Source organism: Heptranchias perlo, chromosome 13 (genome assembly GCF_035084215.1).
Source record: "Heptranchias perlo isolate sHepPer1 chromosome 13, sHepPer1.hap1, whole genome shotgun sequence".
NCBI lineage: Eukaryota > Metazoa > Chordata > Chondrichthyes > Hexanchiformes > Hexanchidae > Heptranchias > Heptranchias perlo.
In genome coordinates this window covers 71,710,450-71,736,699 of record NC_090337.1, presented here as the reverse complement: position 1 = coordinate 71,736,699, position 26,250 = coordinate 71,710,450, and the positions used below count along the sequence as shown (strand labels likewise).

Below are 26,250 nucleotides of genomic sequence, written 5' to 3'. Positions count from 1 at the left end.
GGCTTCACAAAATATGTTTTGAGCAATTAGACTGGTTCAATTTTTTTTGATTAATATATTTTTGAGTACTGTTAAGATTTTACTTTTTTAAAATTTCAGCCAATCAAAAAGACTGATGTGATTGACACAAAGTGCGCGTTATTTCAATAAACAGACAGATATATTTAGCCACTCCCAATATGCACTTCACTTGAAGGACTATAATAGTCAAATATGGACTAGCACCGAATTGGAAATCAATTGTTCAATCTAAAAAGCTTTGGTTGCTCAGGATTCATAATCAGATGCCATTCATGGATGTCCAGTCCCTTGACACCTCCATCCCCAACCAGGACGGCCTGCGGGCCCTCCACTCTTCCTTGAACGAAGGCCCAACCAGTCCCCATCCACCACCACCCTCCTCCGCTTGGCTGAACTTGTTCTTACACTGAACACCTTCTCCTTTGACTCCACTCACTTCCTTAAAATAAAAGGTATTGCTATGGGATCCTGGATGGGTCCCAGCACGTGGGATACGTGGAACATTCTTTGTTCCAATCCTACTCAAGTCCCCTCCCTCACCTCTTTTTCCAGTACATTGATGACTGTGTTGATGCCGCTTTCTGCTCTCAACAACAACTTGCATTTGTATAGCGCCTTTACTGTAGTAAAATGTCCCAAACTCGAAAATGTTATCAACTTTGCTTCTAATATCCACCCCTCCCTCACCTTCACATGGTCCATCTCCGATTCTTCCCTTCCCCTCCTCGACTTCTTCATCGCCATTTCTGGGGATAGGCTGCCTCCAATATCTACTATGAGCTCACCCCGCTTCCTGTAAGGACTCTATTCTATTCTCCTAGATTTTTTGTCGCATCTGTGCCAACGATGCCACCTTTCACACCAGTGCTTCCGATAGGTCCTCCTTTATCCTCAACCGAGGATTCCCTTGCACTGTAGTCGACCGTGTCCATCCCATTTCTTGCACTTCGGCCCTCACCCCTTCCTCTCCTTCCCAGAACCACGATAGGGTTCCCCTTGTCCTCACCTTCCACTCCACCAGCCTGTACATTCAACGGATCATCCTCCGCCATTTCCACCACCTCCAGCACGATGCCACCACCAAAAACATCATCCCTCCCCCGCCCCCCCCAGCATTCCGAAGGGACCGCTACCTCTGCGACACCCTGATCCACACTTTCATCACCCCCAACCACCACATTCCTTCCCAGGCAAGTGCAGGAGATGCAACACCTTCCCTTTCACCTCCTCCCTTCCCACCGACCAGGGCCCCGAACACCCCTCCAGGTGAAACAGCAATTTCCAATTTAGTATACTGTTTTCACTGCTCATAACGCGGTCTCCTCGACAGCTTTGCTGAACACCACCGTTCAGTCCGCAAGCGTGACCCTGAGCTTCCAGGCGTTTGTCATTTTAATTCTACATCCCACTCTGACCTCGGTCCCCCACACTGTTCTAATGAAGCTCAACGCAAGCTTGAGGATCAGCACCTCACCTTTCGACTAAGCACTTTGCAGCCTTTCGGCCTCAACATTGAGTTCAACAACTGTAGATCATGATCACCACTCCCATTTTCTCAGACAGCAGATGCTGGCAATGGTTCTGATGTTGCCATTTACACCTCCTCTGGACCCATCTTTTGTTTCTTTACTTGTCCCATTACCACCCCTTTTGCCTTGCACCATCATCCCTTCTGTCATTTACTCACTCCTGCCCTCCACCCGATCACACACCTTCCCTTTGTTCTTTCCTCCTGCTCCCCCACTCCTTGGCTCTGTACTTGCTTATAAACTGTTAAATCCCTAACTTCTTCCAGTTCTGAGGAAACATTAACTCTGTTTCTCTCTCCACAGATGCTGCCTGACCTGCTGAGTGTTACATAAGAACATAAGAAATTGGAGCAGGAGTAGGCCAATCGGCCCCTCGAGCCTGCTCCGCCATTCAATAAGATCATGGCTGATCTGATCCCAACCACAAATCTAAAGAACACAAGAAGTCGGAGCAGGACCCGGCCACATAGCCCCTGGGCCCTCTCCGCCACCCACAGGGCATTGACCGATCCGAACTCAGCTTCATGTCCAATTTCCTGCCCGCTCCCCATAACCCCTAATTCCCTTTAATTCTAGGAAACTGTCTATTTCTGTTTTAAATTTATCTAATGATGTAGCTTCCACAGCTTCCTGGGGCAGCAAATTCCACAGACCGACCACCCTCTGAGTGAAGAAGTTTCTCCTCATCTCAGTTTTGAAAGAGCAGCCCCTTATTCTAAGATTATGCCCCCTAGTTCTAGTTTCACCCATCTTTGGGAACATCCTTACTGCATCCACCCGATCAAGACCCTTCACAATCTTATATGTTTCAATAAGATCGCCTCTCATTCTTCTGAACTCCAATGAGTAGAGTCCCAATCTACTCAACCTCTCCTCATATGTCCGCCCCCTCATCCCCGGGATTAACCGAGTGAACCTTCTTTGTACTGCCTCGAGAGCAAGTATGTCTTTTCTTAAGTATGGAGACCAAAACTGTATGCAGTATTCCAGGTGCGGTCTCACCAATACCTTATATAACTGCAGCAATACCTCCTTGTTTTTATATTCTATCCCCCTAGCAATAAAAGCCAACATTCCGTTGGCTTTCTTGATCACCTGCTGCACCTGCATACCAACTTTTTGATTTTCTTGCACTAGGACCCCCAGATCCCTTTGTACTGCAGTACTTTCCAGTCTCTCGCCATTAAGAAAATAACTTGCTCTCTGATTTTTCCTGCCAAAGTGCATAACCTCACATTTTCCAATATTATATTGCATCTGCCAAATCTCCGCCCACTCACCCAGCCTGTCTATATCCCCTTGCAGGTTTTTTATGTCCTCCTCACTCTCTACTTTCCCTCCCATCTTTGTATCATCTGCAAATTTTGATATGTTGCACTCGGTCCCCTCCTCCAAATCGTTAATATAGATTGTAAAGAGTTGGGGACCCAGCACCAACCCCTGTGGAACACCACTGGTTACTGGTTGCCAGTCCGAAAATGAACCATTTATCCCAACTCTCTGCTTCCTGTTCGATAACCAATCCTCCACCCATGCCAGAATATTACCCCCAATCCCGTGATTTTTTATCTTAAGTAATAATCTTTTATGTGGCACCTTGTCGAATGCCTTCTGGAAGTCTAAATACACTATGTCCACTGGTTCCCCTTTATCCACCCTATACGTTATATCCTCGAAGAACTCAAGCAAATTTGTCAGACATGACTTCCCCTTCATAAAGCCATGCTGACTTTGTCCTATTAAATTATGCTTATCTAAATGTTCCGTTACTGTCTCCTTAATAATAGACTCCAAAATTTTACCCACCACAGATGTTAAGCTAACTGGCCTATAATTTCCAGCCTTCTGCCTAATACCCTTTTTAAATAACGGTGTTACATTAGCAGTTTTCCAATCTGCCGGGACCTCTCCTGAGTCCAGGGAATTTTGGAAAACTATCACCAAAGCATCCACAATCCCTACTGCCACTTCCCTCAAGACCCTAGGATGGAAGCCATCAGGTCCAGGGGATTTATCCGCCTTGAGTCCCATTATTTTACTGAGTACCATCTCCTGAGTGATTTTAATCGTATTTAGCTCCTCCCCCCCGAGAGTCCCCTGCTTGTCCAGTGTTGGGATATTCTTAGTGTCCTCTACTGTAAAGACTGAAACAAAATATTTGTTCATCATTTTTGCCATCTCCATGTTTCCCACCATTAATTTCCCGGTCTCATCCTCTAAGGGACCTATGTTTGCCTTAGCCACCCGTTTTCTTTTTATATAACTATAGAAACTCTTGCTATCTGTTTTTATATTTTTTGCTAATTTCTTTTCATAATCTAACTTCCCTTTCTTAATCAATCCTTTAGTTACTTTTTGCTGTCTTTTGAAGAATTCCCAATCTTCTATCCTCCCACTAAGTTTGGCTACCTTATATGTCCTTGTTTTTAGTCGGATACTATCCTTGATTTCTTTACTTAGCCACGGATGGCTGTCATTTCTTTTACACCCTTTTTTCCTCAGTGGAATATATTTATTTTGAAAGTTGTAAAATAACTCCCTAAATGAACACCACTGCTCATGTACCGTCTTACCCTTTAATCTATTTTCCCAGTCCACTTTAATCAATTCCGCTCTCATACCATCATAGTCTCCTTTATTCAAGCTCAGTACGCTTGTTTGAGAATCAACCTTCTCACCCTCTAATTGGATATGGAATTCAACCATGTTGTGGTCGCTCGTTCCAAGGGGATCCTTAACTAGGACATTATTAATTAATCCTGACTCATTACACAGGACCAGGTCCAAGGTTGCCTGCCCCCTTGTAGGATCAGTTACATACTGCTCAAGAAATCCATCCCTGATGCACTCAATGAACTCGTCCTCAAGGCTGCTCTGCCCAATTTGATTTGTCCAGTTAATATGATAATTAAAATCCCCCATAATTATGGCTGTTCCCTTATTACATGCCCCGACTATCTCCTGATTAATACTTCTTCCAGCAGAGTTGCAACTATTAGGAGGCCTATATACTACGCCCACTAATGTTTTTTTTCCCTTATTATTCCTTATCTCCACCCAAACTGTTTCATTATCTTGATGCTTTGTCCCAATATCATTTCTCTGTATTACAGTGATTCCTTCCTTTATTAACATAGCCACCCCACCTCCCCTTCCTTCCTTCCTGTCCTTCCTGATTGTTAAATACCCTGGCATATTTAATTCCCAGTCGTTGTCACCCTGCAGCCATGTTTCTGTAATGGCCACAAGATCATACCCATACGTAGTTATTTGTGCCGTTAACTCGTCCATTTTATTACGAATGCTACGTGCATTCAGATAAAGAACTTTCAAATCTGTTTTGTGACGCTTAGTTCCTGCTTTTTCCTTTTTTAACACTTTACCTATTACTCCATACCTTCTGTCCCTTCCTGTTACGCTTTCCTCTCTCTCCCTGCTCAGGTTCCCAACCCCCTGCCACTTTAGTTTAAACCCTCCCCAACAGCACTAGCAAACACTCCTCCTAGGACAGCAGTCCCGGCCCTGCCCAGGTGCAGACCATCCGGTTTGTACTGGTCCCACCTCCCCCAGAACCGTTTCCAGTGTCCCAGGAATTTGAATCCCTCCCCCTTGCACCATTCCTCTAGCCACGTATTCATTTGAAATATCCTCCTATTTCTACTCTGACTAGCACGTGGCACTGGCAGCAATCCTGAGATTACTACCTTTGAGGTCCTATTTTTTAATTTACCTCCTAACTCCCTATATTCTGCTTTTAGGACCTCATCCCCTTTTTTACCTATATCGTTGGTGCCTATGTGCACCACGACAGCTGGCTGTTCGCCCTCCCCCTCCAAAATGTTCTGTAGCCGCTCCGAGACATCCTTGATCCTTGCACCAGGGAGGCAACACACCATCCTGGAGTCTCGGTTGCGGCCGCAGAAACGCCTGTCTATTCCCCTTACAATTGAGTCCCCTATCACTATAGCTCTGCCACTCTTTTTCCTCCCAGCCTGTGCAGCAGAGCTACCCGTGGTGCCAGGAAGTTGGCTGCTGCTGCCTTCCCCTGATAAGTCATCCCCCCCAACAGCATCCAAAGTGGCATATCTGTTTGAGAGGGGGACGGCCACAGGGGACCCCTGCACTACCTGCCTGCATCTCTTACTCTTCCTGGTGGGCACCCATTCACTTCCTGCCTGTATACCCTTTACCTGCGGTGTGACCAACTCGCTAAACGTGCTATCCACGAGTTTCTCTGCATCGCGAATGCTCCACAGTGAGTCCACCCGCAGCTCCAGCTCCGAGATACGATCGGTCAGTAGCTGCAGGTGGACACACTTCCCGCACACATGGTCGGCAGGGACACTGGTAGTGTCCATGACTTCCCACATCTTGCAGGAGGAGCATATCACGGGTACCAGCAGTTCCTGTTTTTATTTCAGATTTCCAGCTTCTGCAGTATTTTGCTTTTGTCCCATTCTAACTCATTCCCCCTGTGTTGCAAGAATGTGTCCATGCCCAGAAACTACAGCTATTAACAAACTCTTAAATCATATCTACTTACGTCTATGCTTCAGTGGAAAGTGTGCCAATTATAATTACATAGCTCATAGCACTATACTTTATCTCATAGAATACTGTACATGTTTGTTCATGTGGCATTCATCACCTGAACAAGTATTATTCACATGCTATTTGGAAAATGGGCTGTCAGGTAAAGCTTTTATTTGCTGCCGTTCCAAAATGTACAATAATAAATCAGCCCCTCACAAAAACACTGAATATATCACATCCTTTGAAACGACAGTCCTCACATCACATACCATAAAAAGTCAAAATGGTGTAAAAGTCGCTGTGATCATTTGCAATCATACAGGTTGCAAATATCTTTGCAGTGGTGCGATTGATGTATCAGATTTATAGCATAGCTCTCTAATGCAGATACCATGCAAAATGTTCCCATAACCCACTCTGTATTGTTCAAAGAGAGAATTCCACAAAATGGTTACTGTATATTAATGAGTCAGAAGGTCGTGGGTTCAAGTCCCATTCCAGAGACATGTTTTTGTTACTCGTTCATGGGACTTGGGCCTCGCTGGCAAGGCCAGCATTTGTTGCCCATCCCTAATTGCCCTTGAGAAGGTGGTGGTGAGCCGCCTTCTTGAACCGCTGCAGTCCGTGTGGTGACGGTTCTCCCACAGTGCTGTTAGGTAGGGAGTTCCAGGATTTTGACCCAACGACGATGAAGGAACGGCGATATATTTCCAAGTCGGGATGGTGTGTGACTTGGAGGGGAACGTTCAGGTGGCGGTGTTCCCATGTACCTGCAGTTAGCAAGCAATTAGGAAAGCAAATGGAATGTTGGCCTTTACTGCAAGGGGGTTGGAGTACAAAAGTAAGGAAGTCTTACTACAATTGTACAGGGCTTTGGTGAGACCTCAGCTGAAGAACTATGCAGTTTTGGTCTCCTTATCTAAGGAAGGATATACTTGCCTTAGAGGCGGTGCAGCGAAGGTTCACTGGATTAATTCCTGGGATGAGAGGGTTGTCCTATGAGGCGAGGTTGAGTGGAATGGGCCTATACTATATGTTAGAAGAATGAGAGGTGATCTAATTGAAACATATAAGATTACAAGGGAGCTTGTAATCTTATATGCTGAGAGGTTGTTTCCTCTGGCTGGAGTGTCTAGAAGTAGGGGGCATAGTCGCAGGATAAGGGGCCCGCTATTTAAGAATGAGATGAGAAGGAATTTCTTCACTCAAGAGGGTTGTGAATCTTTGGAATTCTCTACCCCAGAGGGCTGTGGATGCTGAGTCGTTGAATATATTCAAAGCTGAGATAGACAGTATTCTGGACTCTAGGGGAAATCAAGGGATATGGGGATCGGGCAGGAAAGTGGAGTTGAGACTGAAGATCAGCTATGATCTGATTGAATAGCAAAGCAGGCTCGAGGGGCCACGTTGCCTACTCCTGCTCCTATTTCTTACATCCTTGTCCTTCTAGGTGGTAGAGGTCGTGGGTTTGGGAGGTGCTGTTGAAGAAGCCTTAACGACTTAAGCACAAAATCAAGGCTGACACTCCAGAGCAGTACTGAGGGAGTGCTGCATTGCTGGAGGTGCCGTCTTTCGGATGAGACGTTAAACTGGCGCCCCGTCTGCCCTCTCAAGTGGACGTAAAAGATCCCACGGCACTATTTTGAAAAAGAGCAGGGGAGTTATCCCCGGTATCCTGGCCAATACTTATCCCTCAACCAACATCACTAAAAAAGATTATCTGATCATTACCAAACTACTGTTTGTGGGAGCTTGCTGTGCACAAATTAGCTGCCGTGTTTCCTACATCACAACAGGGCTACATTTCAAAAATACTTCATTGGCTGTAAAGTGCTTTGGGACACCGAGGTTGTGAAAATCATAGAAAGGTTACAGCATAGGAGGCCACCATTCTGCCCATCAAGTTCGCGCCGGCTCTATGCAAGAGCAATCCAGCTAATCCCACTCCCCCGCCCTATCCCCGTAGCCCTGCAAATTTTTTCCCTTCAAGTACTTATTCAATTCCCTTTTGAAAGCCACGATTGAATCTGCCTCCACCACCCCATCGGGCAGTGTATTCCAGATCACAACCACTCACTGTGTAAAAAGGTTTTACCTGTAACCTTTGGTTCTTTTGCCAATCATCTTAAATCCTCTGTTTCTTGACCATTCCGCCAATGGGAAGAGTTTGTCTCTATCTACTCTGTCTAGACCCTCTATAAAGCGCTATATAAATGCAAGTCTTTCTTTCTTTCGCCCTGCAATTTGAAGTTGAATGGAAATTGAGAATAATGCACCCACTGACATGGATGACAGCAACTGGGAAATCTCATCAATTGCTATTTTTCAAATCTGCATTTTTCAGGTTATTTTGGTAAAGTCAAGGGGCTCCTTCTTTTTTCGCACCACTCAGGTGAAGAAAGACTGTCATGTTTTGCACAGATTAAAGGAAATGTCTCCCGCTGTCCTCATTCTGAATTGTCCAATCCTTCAATTGCATGTGTCCCGTCTCTCTCCACATAATTCATCATAATTTGTACAATTAAGAATTCGATTAAGGTTAGAATTCACTTCAAAGGCCCAAAATTTGGATTTTTATCACAAGTGTATGACAAAACATTCCTTTACACAAATGGAGACACTTGGAATTTCTTAGAATGCAGTTATACTACTACTTTTGTGCCACTTAAAGCAGCTTGCTCTAACTTGATTCTGGAATATAGCAGTATAAGAGCCCTTTGGGTGCCTCATCTCAAATACTTGAGTTTTGACAGCATATCGATTATAACTCCAGTCAAGCAGGGTTTAAATAATTCCCAGAGTCCACTGGACCTTCTAGGCACCGTATCAATTTACTGCAGTCTTTTACTATTTTGAGAGAGTACATGCTCTTGTTGGAGTCTTAGAACATTAAAAGTAATATAACACTGGTCTTGCCAGCTACACTTCATACTCAGCAGCTATCAGTTAATCTCAGAAGTATCAAAGTATATTTAGAACATTTAGGGTATAGTGATCATCGCATCATACGGTTTAGATTAGCTATGGTAAAGAACAAGGACCAATCTAGAGTAAAAATACTTAATAGGAGGAGGGCCAATTTCAGAGGGTTGAGAATGGATCTGGCCCGGGTAAATTGGAATCAAATATTTGCAGGCAAAACTGTAATCGAACAATGGGCGGCCTTTAAGGAGGAGATGGTTCGGGTACAGTCTAGGCACGTTCTCACGAGGGGGAAAGGTAGGGCAACTAAAGCCAGAGCTCCCTGGATGACAAAAGAGATAGAGAGTAAGATGAAGCAGAAAAAGGTGTATGACAGACATCAGGTTGATAACACAAGTGAGAACCAGGCTGAATATAGAAAGTTCAGAGGGGAAGTGAGAAAGGAAATAAGAGGGGCAGAGAGAGAGTATGAGAATAGACTGGCAACTAACATAAAAGGGAATCCAAAAGTCATATAAATAGTAAATGGATAGTAAGAGGAGGGGTGGGGCCGATTAGGGACCATAAAGGAGATCTACTCATGGAGGCAGAGGGCATGGCTGAGGTACTAAATAAGTACTTTGCATCTGTCTTTACCAAGGAAGAAGTCACAGTAGAAGAGGAGGTAGCTGAGATACGGGGTGGGCTAAAAATTAATAAAGAGGTATTAGAAAGGCCAGCTGTACTTAAAGTAAATAAGTCACCAGGTCCGATGGGATGCATCCTAGCTTGCTGAGGGAAGTAAGGGTGGAAATTGCGGAGGTACTGGCCATAATCTTCCAATTATCCTTAGACATGCGGGTGGTGCCAGAGGACTGGAGAATTGCAAACGTTACACCCTTGTTCAAAAAAGGGTTTAAGGATAAACCCATCAACTGCAGGCCAGTCAGTTTAACCTCGGTGGTGGGGAAACTTTTAGAAACGATAATCTGAGACAAAATTAACAGTCACTTGGACAAGTGTGGAGTAATTATGGAAAGCCAGCACGGATTTGTTTAGGGGAGATTGTGTTTAACCAACTTGATTGAGTTTTTTGATGAGGTAACAGAGAGAGTTGATGAGGGCAATGCAGTTGATGTGGTGTATATGGACTTCCAAAAGGCTTTTGATAAAGTGCCACATAATAGGCTTGTCAGCGATGTTGAAGACCATGGGCAGTGGCAGCATGGTTACGAAATTGGCTAAGTGACAGGAAACAGAGTCGTGGTGAACGGTTGTTTTTCGGACTGGAGGGAGGTGTACAGTGGTGTTCCCCAGGGGTCAGTACTAGGACCACTGCTTTTCTTGATATATATTAATAACTTGGACTTGGGGGTACAGGGCACAATTTCAAAATTTGCAGATGACACAAAACTTGGAAGTGTAGTAAACAGTGAGGAGGATAGTGATAGACTTCAAGAGGACATCGACAGACTGGTGGAATGGGCGGACACATGGCAGATGAAATTTAACGCAGAGAAGTGCGAAGTGATGCATTTTGGTAGGAAGATCTAGGAGAGATATATAACCTGAAGAGTACAATTCTAAAAGGGGTGCAGGAACAGAGAGACCTGGGCGTATGTGCACAAATCGCTGAAGGTGGCAGGGCAGGTTGAGAAAGCAGTTAAAAAAACATACAGGATCCTGGCTTTATAAATAGAGGCATAGAGTACAAAAGCAAGGAAGTCATGATGAACCTTTATAAAACACTACTCCAGTTGTGGCTGAACCATTGTGTCCAATTCTGGGCACCACACTTTAGGAAGGGTGTGAAGGCCTTAGAGAGGGTGCAGAAGAGATTTACTAGAATGGTTCCAGGGATGAGGGACTTCAGTTACGTGGATAGACTAGAAAAGCTGGGACTGTTCTCCTTGGAACAGAGAAGGTTGAGAGGAGATTTGATAGAGGTGTTGAAAATCATGAGAGGTCTAGACAGAGTAGATAGACAGAAAACATTCCCATTGGCAGAAGGGTCAAGAACCAGAGGACATAGATTTAAGGTGATTGGCAAAAGAATGAAAGGTGACATGAGGAAATTTTTTTTTTTAGGCAGCGAGTGGTTATGATCTGGAATGCACTGCCCGAGAGTGGTGGAGGCCGATTCAAACACGGCCTTCAAAAGGGAACTAGATAAGTACTTGAAACGAAAAAATGTGCAGGGCTACAAGGATAGGGTGGGGGGAGTGGAACTAGCTGGATTGCTCCTAGCTGGATTGCTCGTGCAGAGAGCTGTCTCGGACTTGATGGGCCGAATAGCCTTCTTCCATGCTATAACATTTCTATGATTCTATGATAGGGAAGAAAGAAGGGGTGAGGTACCTATACTAAGTACCTATACAACATAATGACAGTTATGTCCAATTTTTTCTACCATCATTAAGATAGAAACAAAATCCATATGGATTGAGATAAAGGATAAGAAGGGATCGATTACACAAATAGGGATATTCTAGAGACCATCTAATAGTGGAAGGGAAGTGGAGGAAGAAATATGTAAGCAAATCTATGAAATGAGTAAAAGACATGGAATAGTAATCATTGGAGATTTCAATTACCTCCAAATAATCTGGCAAGAGGTAGGAAAAGGAGAAATAGGAATTGAGTTTTACAGTATGTACAGTACTCTTTTCTTAACTAGTACGCAAGAAGCCCAACAAATCACTGCTAGATATAGTATTGGGAAATGAACCAGATCAGGTAAGAGAAGTAAGCGTAGGGGAACATCTAGGCAATAGCGATCACAACATAAAAGGAAAAGCAGGATAGGGATAGGGCCACTATGGGATACACAAGATAAACTCACAGGTAATGACAGCGAAATGGCAGAAATATTGAAGAGTTACTTTGCCTCAGTATTTACCAGGGAGACGAACAGGGTGGGCATGACATTAGAAGATGAGATCAAAAAAGGTATCAAGATATTTAAGATAGAAAGGGGGGAGATAAATGATCACTGAATCAAACTTAGGGAGAATAGATGGAGGAAGGGCACTGATCAGTCATGACATCATTGAATGGCGAACAGGCTCGAGGGGCTGAATGGCCTACTCCTGTTCCGATAAAACCCCTAGTCTGGATGGATTGCATCCGTACATTCCCACTGGCAGGACAGACCCACCAGAGGTGGCTGTACAGTGAGGGAGTGGCCCTGGGAGTCCTCAACAATGACTCCGAACCCCATGAAATCTCATGGCATCAGGTCAAACATGGGCAAGGAAACCTCCTGCTGACTACCACCTACCGTCCTCCCTCAGCTGATGAATCAGTCCTCCTCCATGTTGAGCACCACTTGGAGGAAGCACTGAGGGTAGCAAGGGCACAGAATGTACTCTGGGTGGGGGACTTCAATGTCTATCACCAAGAGTTGTAAACAATTTTACAACACCAAGTTATAGTCCAACGATTTTATTTGAAATTTACAAGCTTTCGGAGGCTTCCTCCTTCCTCAGGTAAATGTCAGGAACTCATCGAAGCCTACGCATTTATAAATCACAGAACAATACATGGTGATTACAGATAGTGTTTGCAACTGCCTGTTGCCAAGGCAATCACCGTGTTCAGACAGAGAGGTGTTACCTGCAGAACCCCCGAATATACAGTCAACAAAAAAAAACAAATGAACAGAAAAAAAAGAGAGAGAGAGAGAGGCAGAAACATCCGGAAGGCAGAGAAAGCCAGCAAATGACCCGTTATATTAAAAACAGATAGCTTTTGTTCGCTGGTGGGCTTACGTGTAGCGTGACATGAATCCAAGATCCCGGTTGAGGCCGTCCTCATGGGTGCGGAACTTGGCTATCAATTTCTGCTCGACAATTTTGCGTTGTCGTGTGTCCCGAAGACCGCCTTGGAGAACGCTTACCCGAAGGTCGGTGGCTGAATGTCCCTGACTGCTGAAGTGTTCCCCGACTGGGAGGGAACCCTCTGTCTGGCGATTGTTGCGTGGTGTCCGTTCATCCGTTGTCGCAGCGTCTGCATGGTCTCGCCAATGTACCATGCTCCGGGGCATCCTTTCCTGCAACGTATGAGGTGGACAACGTTGGCCGAGTCACAGGAGTATGAACCATGCACCTGGTGGGTGGTGTCCTCTCGTGTGATGGTGGTATCTGTGTCGATGATCTGGCATGTCTTGCAGAGGTTACCGTGGCAGGGTTGTGTGGTGTCGTGGACGCTGTTCTCCTGAAAGCCGGGTAATTTGCTGCGAACGATGGTCTGTTTGAGGTTGGGTGGCTGTTTAAAAGCGAGTAGTGGAGGTGTGGGGATGGCCATAGCGAGGTGTTCGTCGTCATTGATGACATGTTAAAGGCTGCGGAGAACATGGTGTAGTTTCTCCGCTCCAGGGAAGTACTGGACGACGAAGGGTACTCTGTTGGTTGCGTCCCGTGTTAGTCTTCTGAGGAGGTCCATGCGATTTTTCGCTGCGGCCCGTCGGAACTGTCGATCGATGAGTCGAGCGTCATATCCCGTTCTTACTAGGGTGTCTTTCAGCGTCTGTAGGTGTCCATCGCGTTCCTCCTCGTCTGAGCAGATCCTGTGTATTCGCAGGGCCTGTCCATAGGGGATGGCCTCTTTGACGTGGTTAGGGTGGAAGCTGGAAAAGTGGAGCATCGTGAGGTTGTCCGTGGGCTTGTGGTAGAGTGAGGTGCTGAGGTGCCCGTCTTTGATGGAGATTCGTGTGTCCAAGAAAGAAACTGATTCTGAGGAGTAGTCCATGGTGAACTTGATGGTAAGCGTACTCCAAGGCGGCCTTCGGGACACACGACAACGCAAAATTGTCGAGCAGAAATTGATAGCCAAGTTCCGCACCCATGAGGACGGCCTCAACCGGGATCTTGGATTCATGTCACGCTACACGTAAGCCCACCAGCGAACAAAAGCTATCTGTTTTTAATATAACGGGTCATTTGCTGGCTTTCTCTGCCTTCCGGATGTTTCTGCCTCTCTCTGTTTTTTTTCCGTTTGTTTGTTTTTTTTTTGTTGACTGTATATTCGGGGTTCGGCAGGGAACACCTCTCTGTCTGAACACGGTGATTGCCTTGGCAACAGGCAGTTGCAAACACTATCTGTAATCACCATGTATTGTTCTGTGATTTATAAATGCGTAGGCTTCGATGAGTTCCTGACATTTACCTGAGGAAGGAGGAAGCCTCCGAAAGCTTGTAAATTTCAAATAAAATCGTTGGACTATAACTTGGTGTTGTAAAATTATTTACAATTGTCAACCCCAGTCCATCACCGCATCTCCACATCATATCACCAAGAGTGGCTCGGTAGCACCACTACTGACCGAGCTGGCCGAGTCCTGAAGGATATAGCTGGCAGACTGGGCCTGCGGCAGGTGGTGAGCGAACCAACACGAGGGAAAAACCTACTTGGCTTTGTCCTCACCAATCTACCTGTCGCAAATGCATTGGTCCATGACAGTATTGGTAGGAGTGACCACCGCACAGTTCCCGTGGAGACTAAGTCCCGTCTTCGCACTAAGGACACCATCCTACGTGTTGTGTAGCACTACCACCGTGCTAAATGGGATAGATTCAGAACAGATCTAGCAGCTCAAAACTGAGCATCCATGAGGCGCTGGGAGCCATCAGCAGCAGCAGATTTGTATTCCACCACAATCTGTAACCTCATGGCCCAGCATATTCCTCACTCTACCATTACCAACAAACCAGGGGATCAACCCTGGTTCAATGAGGAGTGTAGAAGAACATGCCAGGAGCAGCACCAGGAGTACCTAAAAATGAGGTGCCAACCTGGTGAAGCTACAACACAGGACGACATGCATGCTAAACAGCGGAAGCAACATGCTATAGACAGAGCGAAGCGATTCCACAACCAACGGATCAGATCAAAGCTCTGCAGTCCTGCCACATCCAGTCGTGAATGGTGGTGGTCAATTAAACAACTAACGGGAGGAGGACGCTCTGTAAACCTCCCCATCCTCAATGATGGCAGAGTCCAGCACATGAGTGCAAATGACAAGGCTGAAGCGTTTGCAACCATCTCCAGCCAGAAGTGCCGAGTAGATGATCCATCTCGGCCTCCTCCTGATATCCCCACCATCACAGAAGCCAGTCTTCAGCCAATTTGATTGACTCCATGTGATATCAAGAAACAGCTGACTGCACTGGATACAGCAAAGGCTATGGGCCCCGACAGTAGTGCTGAAGTCTTGTGCTCCAGAACCAGCTGCGCCTCTAGCCAAACTGTTCCAGTACAGCCATACAACTGGTATCTACCCGACAATGTGGAAAATTACCCAGGTATGTCCTGTCCACAAAAAGCAGGTCAAATCCAATCCGGCCAATTACCGCCCCATCAGTCCACTCTCAATCATCAGCAAAGTGATGGAAGGTGTCATCGACAGTGCTATCAAGCGGCACTTACTCACCAATAACCTGCTCACCGATGCTCAGTTTGGGTTCCACCAGGACCACTCTGCTCCAGACCTCATTACAACCTTGGTCCAAACATGGACAAAAGAGCTGAATTCCAGAGGTGAGGTGAGAGTGACAGTGACTGCCCTTGACATCAAGGCAGCATTTGACCGAGTGTGGCACCAAGGAGCCCTCGTAAAATTGAAGTCAATGGGAATCAGGGGGAAAACTCTCCAGTGGTTGGAGTCATACCTAGCACAAAGGAAGATGGTAGTGGTTGTTGGAGGCCAATCATCTCAACCCCAGGGCATTGCTGCAGGAGTTCCTCGGGGCAGTGTTCTAGGCCCAACCATCTTCAGCTGCTTCTTCAATGACCTTCCCTCCATCATAAGGTCAGAAATGGGGATGTTCGCTGATGATTGCACAGTGTTCAGTTCCATTCGCAACCCCTCAGATAATGAAGGAGTCCAGGCCCGCATGCAGCAAGACCTGGACAACATCCAGGCTTGGGCTCAGAAGTGGCAAGTAACATTCGTGCCAGACAATGACCATCTCCAACAAGAGAGAATCTAACCTCCTCCCCTTGACATTCAACGGTATTACCATCGCCGAATCCCCCACCATCAACATCCTGGGGGTCACCATTGACCAGAAACTTAACTGGACCAGCCATATAAATACTGTGGCTACAAGAGTAGGTCAGAGGCTGGGTATTCTGCGGTGAGTGACTCACCTCCTGACTCCCCAAAGCCTTTCCACCATCAAAAGGCACAAGTCAGGAGTGTGATGGAATACTCTCCACTTGCCTGGATGACTGCAGCTCCAACAACAGTCAAGAAGTTCAACACCATCCAGGACAAAGCAGCCCGCTTGATTGGCACCCCATCCATCACCCTAAACATTCACTCCCTTCACCACCGGCGCACAGTGGCTGCAGTGTGTACCATCCACAGGATGCACTGCAGCAACTCGCCAAGGCTTCTTCAACAGCACCTCCCAAACCCACGACCTCTACCACCTAGAAGGACAAGGTCAGCAGGCACATGGGAACAACACTACCTGCACGTTCCCCTCCAAGTCACACACCATCCTGACTTGGAAATATATCACCGTTCCTTCATCGTCGTTGGATCAAAATCCTGGAACTCCCTACCTAACAGCACTGTGGGAGAACCTTCACCACATGGACTGTAGCGGTTCAAGAAGGCAGCTCACCACCACCTTCTCGAGGGCAATTAGGGAAAGGCAATAAATGCTGGCGTTTCCAGCGACATCCCATGAACGTATAAAAAAGAACAGGAACCTCAGTATTTTTTTTGAAGTCCAAACTAAGTATTCACAGAATCGTAAAAAGTTACGGCACAGAAGGAGTTATGGCCCATCATGTCCATGCCGGCTGATAAAGAGCTATCCAGCTTAATCCCACTTTCCAGCACTTGGTCCGTATCCCTGTAGGTTACAACACTTCAAGTGCACATCCAAGTACTTTTTAAATGAGTTGAGGGTTTCTGCCTCTATCACCCTTTTCAGGAAGTGAGTTCCAGACCCCCACCACCCTCTGGGTGAAACAATTTCTCCTCAGCTCTTCCTTCTACCAATTACTTTAAATCTATGCCCCCTGGTCACTGGCCCCATCTGCTAAGGTAAATACGTCCTCCCTATCCACTCTATCTCGTCCCCTCAGAATTTTTTACACCACAATTAAATCTCCCCTCAGGCTCCTTTGTTCCAAAGGAAAAACCCCAGCCAATCCAATCTTTTCTCATAGCTAAAATTCTCCAGCCCTGGCAACATCCTCGTAAATCTCCTCTGTACCCTCTCTCGAGTGCAATCACATCTTTCCTGTAATGCAGTGACCAGAACTGTACCGCAGTACTCAAGCTATGGCCTAACCAATGTTTCATACAGTTCCAGCATAACCTCCCTGCTTTTATATTCTATGCCTCGGCTAATAAAGGAAGGTATCCCGTATGCCTTCTTAACCACCTTATCTACCTGTCCTGCTACCTTCAGGGATCTGTGGACATGCATTCCAAGGTCACTCGCTTCCTCTACACCTTTCAGTATCCTTCCATTTATTGTGTATTCCCTTGCCTTGTTTGCCCTCCCCAAAAGCATTACCTCACACTTCACCGGATTGAATTCCATTTGCCACTTTTCTGCCCACCTGACCAGTCCATTGATATCTTCCTGCAGTCTACAGCTTTCCTCCTCACTATCAACCACACGGCCAATTTTGTATCATCTGCAAACTTCTTAATCATGTCCCCTACATTCAAGTCCAAATCATTAATATATACCACAAAAAGCAAGGGACCTAATACTGAGCCTTGCGGAACCCCACTGGAAACAGCCTTCCAGTCACAAAAACACCCGTTGACCATTACCCTTTGCTTCCTGCCACTGAGCCACCCTAAACATTCACTCCCTCCACCACCGGCGCACAGTGGCTGCAGTGTGTACCATCCACAGGATGCACTGCAGCAACTCACCAAGACTTCTTCAGCAGCACCTCCCAAACCCATGACCTCTACCACCTAGAAGGACAAGAACAGCAGGCACATGGGAACACCATCACCTGCACATTCCCCAACAAGTCATACACCATCCCGACTTGGAAATATATCACTGTTCCTTCATCGTCGATGGGTCAAAATCCTGGAACTCCCTACCTAACAGCACTGTGGGAGAACCTTCACCACATGGACTGCAGCGGTTCAAGGCAGCAGCTCACCACCACCTTCTCAAGGGCAATTAGGGATGGGCAATAAATGCTGGGCTTGCCAGCGATGCCCACATCCCATGAACGAATAAAAACGGTAGGAAAGAGATAGCAGAAGCACTATTATATATATATAAAAATTCATTAGTAAAGGAAATAGTGCCAGAGGATTGGCAGACAGCTAGTCTGATTCCTACATTTAAAAAGGGAGTTAGAACAAGTCCATGGAACTATAGAACAGTTAGCTTAACATCGGTGGTGGGAATGATAATGGAATCCTTAATCAAAGGTGTAATAGAAAAACATATAGAAACCGAAAATATAATAAAGAGTAGTCAGCACAGATTTTAAAAGGGAAGGTCATACTTGAATTCTTTGAAGAAGTAACAGAAAGAGTAGACAAGGGTAATGCAGTAGATGTAATACATTTGGATTTTCAAAAGGTCTTTGATAAGGTACTGCACAGTAGATTCATGATTTAGGACACAGCATATGGAGTCAAGGGACAAGTAGCAGAATGGATAGCAAGCTGGCTACAAAACAGTGAGGGTAAGGGTTAGAGGTAGTTACTCAGACTGGCAAAAGGTGGGAAGTGGTGTTCCACAAGGATTGGCACTGGGACCACTGTTGTTCACCATTTACATAAACGATTTGGACTCAGGAATCGGAAATACAACTTCAAAATTTGTGGAAGGCACCAAATTGCGGGGTATAGTTAATACTGAGGAGGACTGCGACAAAATACAAGACATTATTAAACTTGAAATATGTGCGTGTAATTGGCAAATTAATTTCAATATAGAAATGTGTGAGGTGGTGCATTTTGGTGGGAAGAATAAGGAGGCCACATACTCCTTGGAAATAAGAGTCCAATTGGGGTAGAGGAGCAGAGGGGTACAGATACATAAATCATTAAAAGTAACAACGCAAGTGAACAAGGTTATTAAAAAATGCAAACAAAGCATTGGGATTTCATTTCTAGAGGGACAGAATTGAAAAGCTAAGAAGTTATGTTAAAATTATACAAACCTTGGTTAGACCACACTTGGAGTACTGTGAACAGTTCTGGTCTCCATATTATAGGAAGGATATGGAGGCATTGGAGAAGGTGCAAAAAAGATTGACGCGAACAATACTGGGACTGAGAGATTATATCTCGAAAGATTGAACAGGCTGGGGCTCTTTTTTCTCAAAAATAGAAGGCTGAGGGGTGACCTGATAGAGCTCTTTAAGATTGTGAAAGCAGAGGCCATAAATATAAGGCAGTCACTAACATATCCAATATCTAATTCAGAAGAAACTTCTTTATCCAGAGAGTGGTTAGAATGTGGAACTTGCTACCACATGGAGTAGTTGAGGCGAATAGCATAGATGCATTTTAGGGGAAGCTAGATAAACACATGAGGGAGAAAGGAATAAAAGGATATGCTGATCGGGTTAGAGGAGGCTCATGTGGAGCATAAACACCGACATAGACCTGTTCGGCCAAATGGCCTGTTTCGCTGTACATTCTATGTTATCGACTTACCTTTTACTGTTTTAGCGAAAACATATTTTTCTTTACTTGGGTCTTTTTCATCAACTAAAGCCCCATGAAAGATACGACCAAAAGTACCTGAAACAAAAAAAAATGTAACCATTAAGAAAAAAAACTTACTTACCAAAGAGATAGTTAATCCCAGATTCAGTTTCAACTTTCTAAATCTACGCAAAGTACTGTTTTACTGATTGAACTTGGGACTGAAAAAGTCTTTTGGCACCTACAACCGTTATACCATTTGGGACTGCGATAATCTCTGAAGGACAATTCCACCGTATCAGATTTCACTCTCATGTCAGTCACATTACACAAATCAGTCAAATTGGTGTAGATATTTTTATTTTCTGGTCTCATGCATATCCAATCCTGTGCTGCACCACAAGTGTAATCTGGGCTTATTATAACACTACACTTTGGTCATCAATGTACTGCACTCTGTGATCGTGGTGACTGTAGCTCAGTTTTCTTCAGTTATCTGCCCTAGGCTCCATAGCTCTGATCTCCTGCTGACTGTTTTGTACCCTCCCACTGCAGCATACAAACAGAATGGGTAACAGGAGAGCAAGGGCTAGAGAGATGAAAAACAGACAGGGGAGTGCAAGAACATTGTGCACAACAGACAGAAGAGCAAGACTCAACAAGGAGGGATGAGTGCGTTCTCCCAGACTGAGCCACAGTACCATTAAGGCAATCAACGAGGGCAAAACAGCAAAGTGGAGCTGAGGGGATTGAGATCAATTCACCATATATCTGTATATTACACTAATTTTAAATGTGCAAAAGAGTGAAAACTACCATTATAAATACCATAACAAGACTCTGGTGTATTTAATTTGATCCCTCTTGCATGTGAGGGGTGCCATACCAGCCCTGTACAATGAATGCTGACAGGCATCACTGGACACTTGCTCCAAGTCAGCACTATAACTGGAAATTTGCAAAATTCCTTTTACAGGACTGAACATTACCAAAAGAATATTGGCCAAGCATGAACATATTTTATAGAGGATACGTATTATCTACTGCAGCTGCAGCACTTCAAGTTGTCACCAAGCTAACTAGTTAATCCAGATATCATAGCTGGCGCATGTTAACCGTATATATTTAGTGTTTTGACATCAGTATGCTAGGAAAAATACTTAACTCTGATATGCTTCAATGTTGTGTGTTACACTGCTTGTGTGATGCTCTTAAATTTGCCAGTTCAAATTACTCCCACCACTACCAGCACAAGTGACACACCTGTAAACACCAATACTTCACCATCGCAACATGTAGCTGAAAAAGCTCTCTCGAAACAAATCCCAGGTTTCAAAGGGCAAAATCTAGATTTATGCTGCTGGGTATTTTTCACAGTTCATGGTATGAAAATTTCACACTCCATTTACTAAAATCTCAGTGTGCTCACTGTGTTGCCTAAAAATCTAGTTTACAATCTTTTAACAATGCAGTCATACTTTCAGTTTTATATCAATGCAAAGGAATATGTTTGGTGCACATCAATGTAAAAGTAGCAGTATGAAAGGAAACCAAGCAACATTTATACTGTGCTTCATCTCATCCTCAGATGTCCCAAAGCCTTTTCCATCCAATGAATCACTTTTGATATGCAGTCATTGGTGTTACATGGGCAGATGCAACAGCCAGTTTGCATTCAGCAAGGTCCCACAAACAGCAAATGAGATGAATAATCAACTAATCTGATTTTGTTGGTATTGGCTAAGTATCGGTCAGGTAATGAGGAGAGCTCCTTGCTCTTCTTCAAATAGCAACTTCAAATTCTGAAACAAGGAGATGGGGCCTCATAGCATCTCATCTGAAAGACACCACACCTCTGACTACAGCAAAATGTCAACCTAGATTAAGTACAGAAGTCCTGTGGTGAGGCTTGAACCCACAGCCATCCAACTCAGAGACTACAGAGTAAAGTAAAATCAAAAGATGCAAATCACTTTCCAGGAGGCTGCTTCACCCCAGTTTGAATTTGCAAAGAGTGCAGTATAATTCCAGTCTTAGAGATCAATAAAGAAGGCAGTTAGTTAGTCTCTGAGAAACACTAGTGCAAATGCCAGTAACAGTTCTAGTCTATGCAGATCACTGGACTTTAAGTGGTTCAAGTTTTCCAGCAAACAAGCTTATGAATAAAGACTGATGCAGACAAACCTTTGCTTGTAAAAAGATAACAGGATTATGCTTTTGGTTTAAGCTTTTGGTACACCACACTTGCTCAATACAACCCAGGAAATCCTAGGTACAATTCTCAGTCTGCGCTGAGTTAACTGGAGTGACAGTTGGGGCACTACAATCGGCCCCAACACTCCTAGGTTAGGGAAGGAAAACCAGTCAGGATTGCTGGTCCGATTATTATCCAGTGATCCTGGCTGGAAAGTGCACACGTGGGTGTCAGATGAGGGAAGGATCAAACTTAGCTCAGCTGCACTCAACGTTCAAACAGCCCACAAGCACACATTCTCTAGGACCACTTGAGTAAGGTACCAGAGGCACCGGTGGAACTGCACTTCAGCAAAGGTCAATGCTTTCAAGAGAGGGGAGAAAAACAAGATTGTTAAAAGAGATGCTTTTAAGAAAGAATTTGTCACTGCGTATAGAAACCTGCAGAACGCTTCGAAGGGTTCCAGATTTGCCACCTTAAATTTGTTTAAGGATTGAACTTTTTTGTCTTAAATTACTGGTATAAGACTAAAGTAGACCACAATTGTATGCTCAATAACTTTAATTTCAAGCATTTCAAAATTAAGATGATTTTCTTCACTTTTATGATTGAACTTTATCCTTTGCAGTTTGATTTTGAAACTCTTACCAGCAGATGCCCCATGGGGCTGCTCACAATAAATTGGATAACATGCTGCTGAGCACAAATGTTATATCAACTGATGCACAATGCATTATTCTGCCAAGATGGAGTGCACCCCTTTAAGGCCTCAAATTCTAACTGTTTGTAGATCGGATACGTTATAAGTTTCAGACTGGAGGTTAGAAGTGTAAATCATAGAATGATACAGCACAGAAGGAGGTTATTCAGCCCATCCCTCTGGTAAGCCCCTAGTATTTTAAGTTTGTTTTGCACCTTTAAAAGTTTTGACATTGGAATCATGACTTCGGTGTGCACTGACATACCATTTTTAATAGTGCAGCAAATAATAGATTTCTTTGCTTTTCTCCCAAGTCAGGCAGGGCGCACTGCCATCTAGTGGCAGCTGTCTGGTATATATCAATCAACAATACGCACAATAAATAAATGGCTGCAGATTCACTGCTCGATGATTTTCTTTCGAAATTGCTCTGTGCTTAATGAAACATTTACCAGTAACATTTATGGCTGGTGAATCAATTCAGCACCAATCTTAAACACACAAAATAAAGCATCTGGTATTTTTCTTTTTGTTAGGCCAGCCAATTGTCTAGCGTTGTGGAAATTCATGACCATGCTTAAGCGTCTCCATGTCGACAGTCTGAGAAATTCACATAACTACAGTTTCTGTACACACCATGTAGGGACATAGTTCAGTTACCAAATGAGCCAGTCCTCAGTTTGTCTTCTTGGGTAGGAAAGGTACATGATTTTTAAAAATTTTTTTTATTCGTTCATGGGATGTGGGCGTCGCTGGCAAGGCCGGCATTTATTGCCCATCCCTAATTGCCCTTGAGAAGGTGGTGGTGAGCCGCCTTCTTGAACCGCTGCAGTCCGTGTGGTGACGGTTCTCCCACAGTGCTGTTAGGAAGGGAGTTCCAGGATTTTGACCCAGCGACAATGAAGGAACGGCGATATATTTCCAAGTCGGGATGGTGTGTGACTTGGAGGGGAACGTGCAGGTGGTGTTGTTCGCATGCGCCTGCTGCTCTTGTCCTTCTAGGTGGTAGAGGTCATGGGTTTGGGAGGTGCTGTCGAAGAAACCTTGGCGAGTTGCTGCAGTGCATCCTGTGGATGGTGCACACTGCAGCCACAGTGCGCCGGTGGTGAAGGGAGTGAATGTTTAGGGTGGTGGATGGGGTGCCAATCAAGCGGGCTGCTTTATCTTGGATGGTGTCGAGCTTCTTGAGTGTTGTTGGAGCTGCACTCATCCAGGCAAGTGGAGAGTATTCCATCACACTCCTGACTTGTGCCTTGTAGATGGTGGAAAGGCTTTGGGGAGTCAGGAGGTGAGTCACTCGCTGCAGAATACCCAGCCTCTGACCTGCTCTCGTAGCCACAGTATTTATATGGCTGGTCCAGTTAAGTTTCTGGTCAATGGTGACCCCCAGGATGTTGATGGTGGGGGATTCGGCGATGGTAATGCCGTTGAATGTCAAGGGGAGGTGGTTAGACTCTCTCTTGTTGGAGATGGTCATTGCCTGGCACTTATCTGGCGCGAATGTTACTTGCCACTTATCAGCCCAAGCCTGGATGTTGTCCAGGTCTTGCTGCATGCGGGCTCGGACTGCTTCATTAATTGAGGGGTTGCGAATGGAACTGAACACTGTGCAGTCATCAGCGAACATCCCCATTTCTGACCTTATGATGGAGGGAAGGTCATTGATGAAGCAGCTGAAGATGGTTGGGCCTAGGACACTGCCCTGAGGAACTCCTGCAGCAATGCCCTGGGGCTGAGATGCTTGGCCTCCAACAACCACTACCATCTTCCTTTGTGCTAGGTATGACTCCAGCCACTGGAGAGTTTTCCCCCTGATTCCCATTGACTTCAATTTTACCAGGGCTCCTTGGTGCCACACTCGGTCAAATGCTGCCTTGATGTCAAGGGCAGTCACTCTCACCTCACCTCTAGAATTCAGCTCTTTTGTCCATGTTTGGACCAAGGTTGTAATGAGGTCTGGAGCCGAGTGGTCCTGGCGGAACCCAAACTGAGCATCGGTGAGCAGGTTATTGGTGAGTAAGTGCCGCTTGATAGCACTGTCGACGACACCTTCCATCACTTTGCTGATGATTGAGAGTAGACTGATGGGGCGGTAATTGGCCGGATTGGATTTGTCCTGCTTTTTGTGGACAGGACATACCTGGGCAATTTTCCACATTGTCGGGTGGATGCCAGTGTTGTAGCTGTACTGGAACAGCTTGGCTAGAGGCGCAGCTAGTTCTGGAGCACAAGACTTCAGCACTACAGCTGGGATGTTGTCGGGGCCCATAGCCTTTGCTGTATCCAGTGCACTCAGCCGTGAATCGAATTGGCCGAAGACTGGCTTCCGTGATGGTGGGGATATTGGGAGGAGGCTGAGATGGATTATCCACTCGGCACTTCTGGCTGAAGATGGTTGCAAACGCTTCAGCCTTGTCTTTTGCACTCACGTGCTGGACTCCGCCATCATTGAGAATGGGGATGTTTGCAGAGCCTCCTCCTCCCGTTAGTTGTTTAATTGTCCACCACCATTCACGACTGGATGTGGCAGGACTGCAGAGCTTTGATCTGATCCGTTGGTTGTGGAATCGCTTAGCCCTGTCTATAGCATGTTGCTTCCGCTGTTTAGCATGCATGTAGTCCTGAGTTGTAGCTTCACCAGGTTGGCACCTCATTTTTAGGTACGCCTGGTGCTGCTCCTGGCATGCTCTTCTACACTCCTCATTGAACCAGGGTTGATCCCCTGGCTTGTTGGTAATGGTAGAGTGAGGAATATGCCGGGCCATGAGGTTACAGATTGTGCTGGAATACAATTCTGCTGCTGCTGATGGCCCACAGCGCCTCATGGATGCCCAGTTTTGAGCTGCTAGATCTGTTCTGAATCTCTCCCATTTAGCACGGTGGTAGTGCCACACAACACGTTGGATGGTGTTCTCAGTGCGAAGACGGGATTTCATCTCCACGAGGACTGTGCGGTGGTCACTCCTACCAATACTGTCATGGACAGATGCATTTGCGACAGGTAGATTGGTGAGGACGAGGTCAAGTAAGTTTTTCCCTCGTGTTGGTTCGCTCACCACCTGCCGCAGGCCCAGTCTGGCAGCTATGTCCTTCAGGACTCGGCCAGCTCGGTCAGTAGTGGTGCTACCGAGCCACTCTTGGTGATGGACATTGAAGTCCCCCACCCAGAGTACATTTTGTGCCCTTGCTACCCTTAGTGCTTCCTCCAAGTGGTGTTCAACATGGAGGAGGACTGATTCATCAGCTGAGGGAGGACGGTAGGTGGTAATCAGCATGAGGTTTCCTTGCCCATGTTTGACCTGATGCCATGAGATTTCATGGGGTCCAGAGTCAATGTTGAGGACTCCCAGGGCCACTCCCTCCTGACTGTATATCACTGTACCGCCACCTCTGGTGGGTCTGTCCTGCCGGTGGGACAGGACATACCCAGGGATGGTGATGGAAGAGTCTGGGACGTTGGCTGACAGATATGATTCTGTGAGTATAGCTATGTCAGGCTGTTGCTGGACTAGTCTGTGGGACAGCTCTCCCAATTTTGGCACAAGTCCCCAGATGTTAGTAAGGAGGACCTTGCAGGGTCGACTGGGCTTGGTGTTTTGCCGTTGTCGTGTCCGGTGCCTAGTGGTCCGATGCCGGGTGGTCCGTCCGGTTTTATTCTTATTTTAACTTTTGGTAGCGAGATTTTACAACTGAGTGGCTTGCTAGGCCATTTCAG

The 26,250-nt window shown here is 45.6% G+C and overlaps 1 protein-coding gene across 5 annotated transcripts in view; it reads right to left on the bottom strand.

Annotated features, from left to right (window-relative positions):
* ryk (receptor like tyrosine kinase) overlaps window positions 1-26,250 on the bottom strand; it is a 357,734-nt gene that overhangs the window by 132,614 nt on the left and 198,870 nt on the right. For all 5 annotated transcript variants that reach the window (XM_067995687.1, XM_067995688.1, XM_067995686.1 and 2 more), the window contains one exon: window positions 19,651-19,737. In XM_067995687.1, the coding sequence (XP_067851788.1) occupies window positions 19,651-19,737 (87 nt within the window). The remainder of the gene's footprint in view (window positions 1-19,650; window positions 19,738-26,250) is intronic.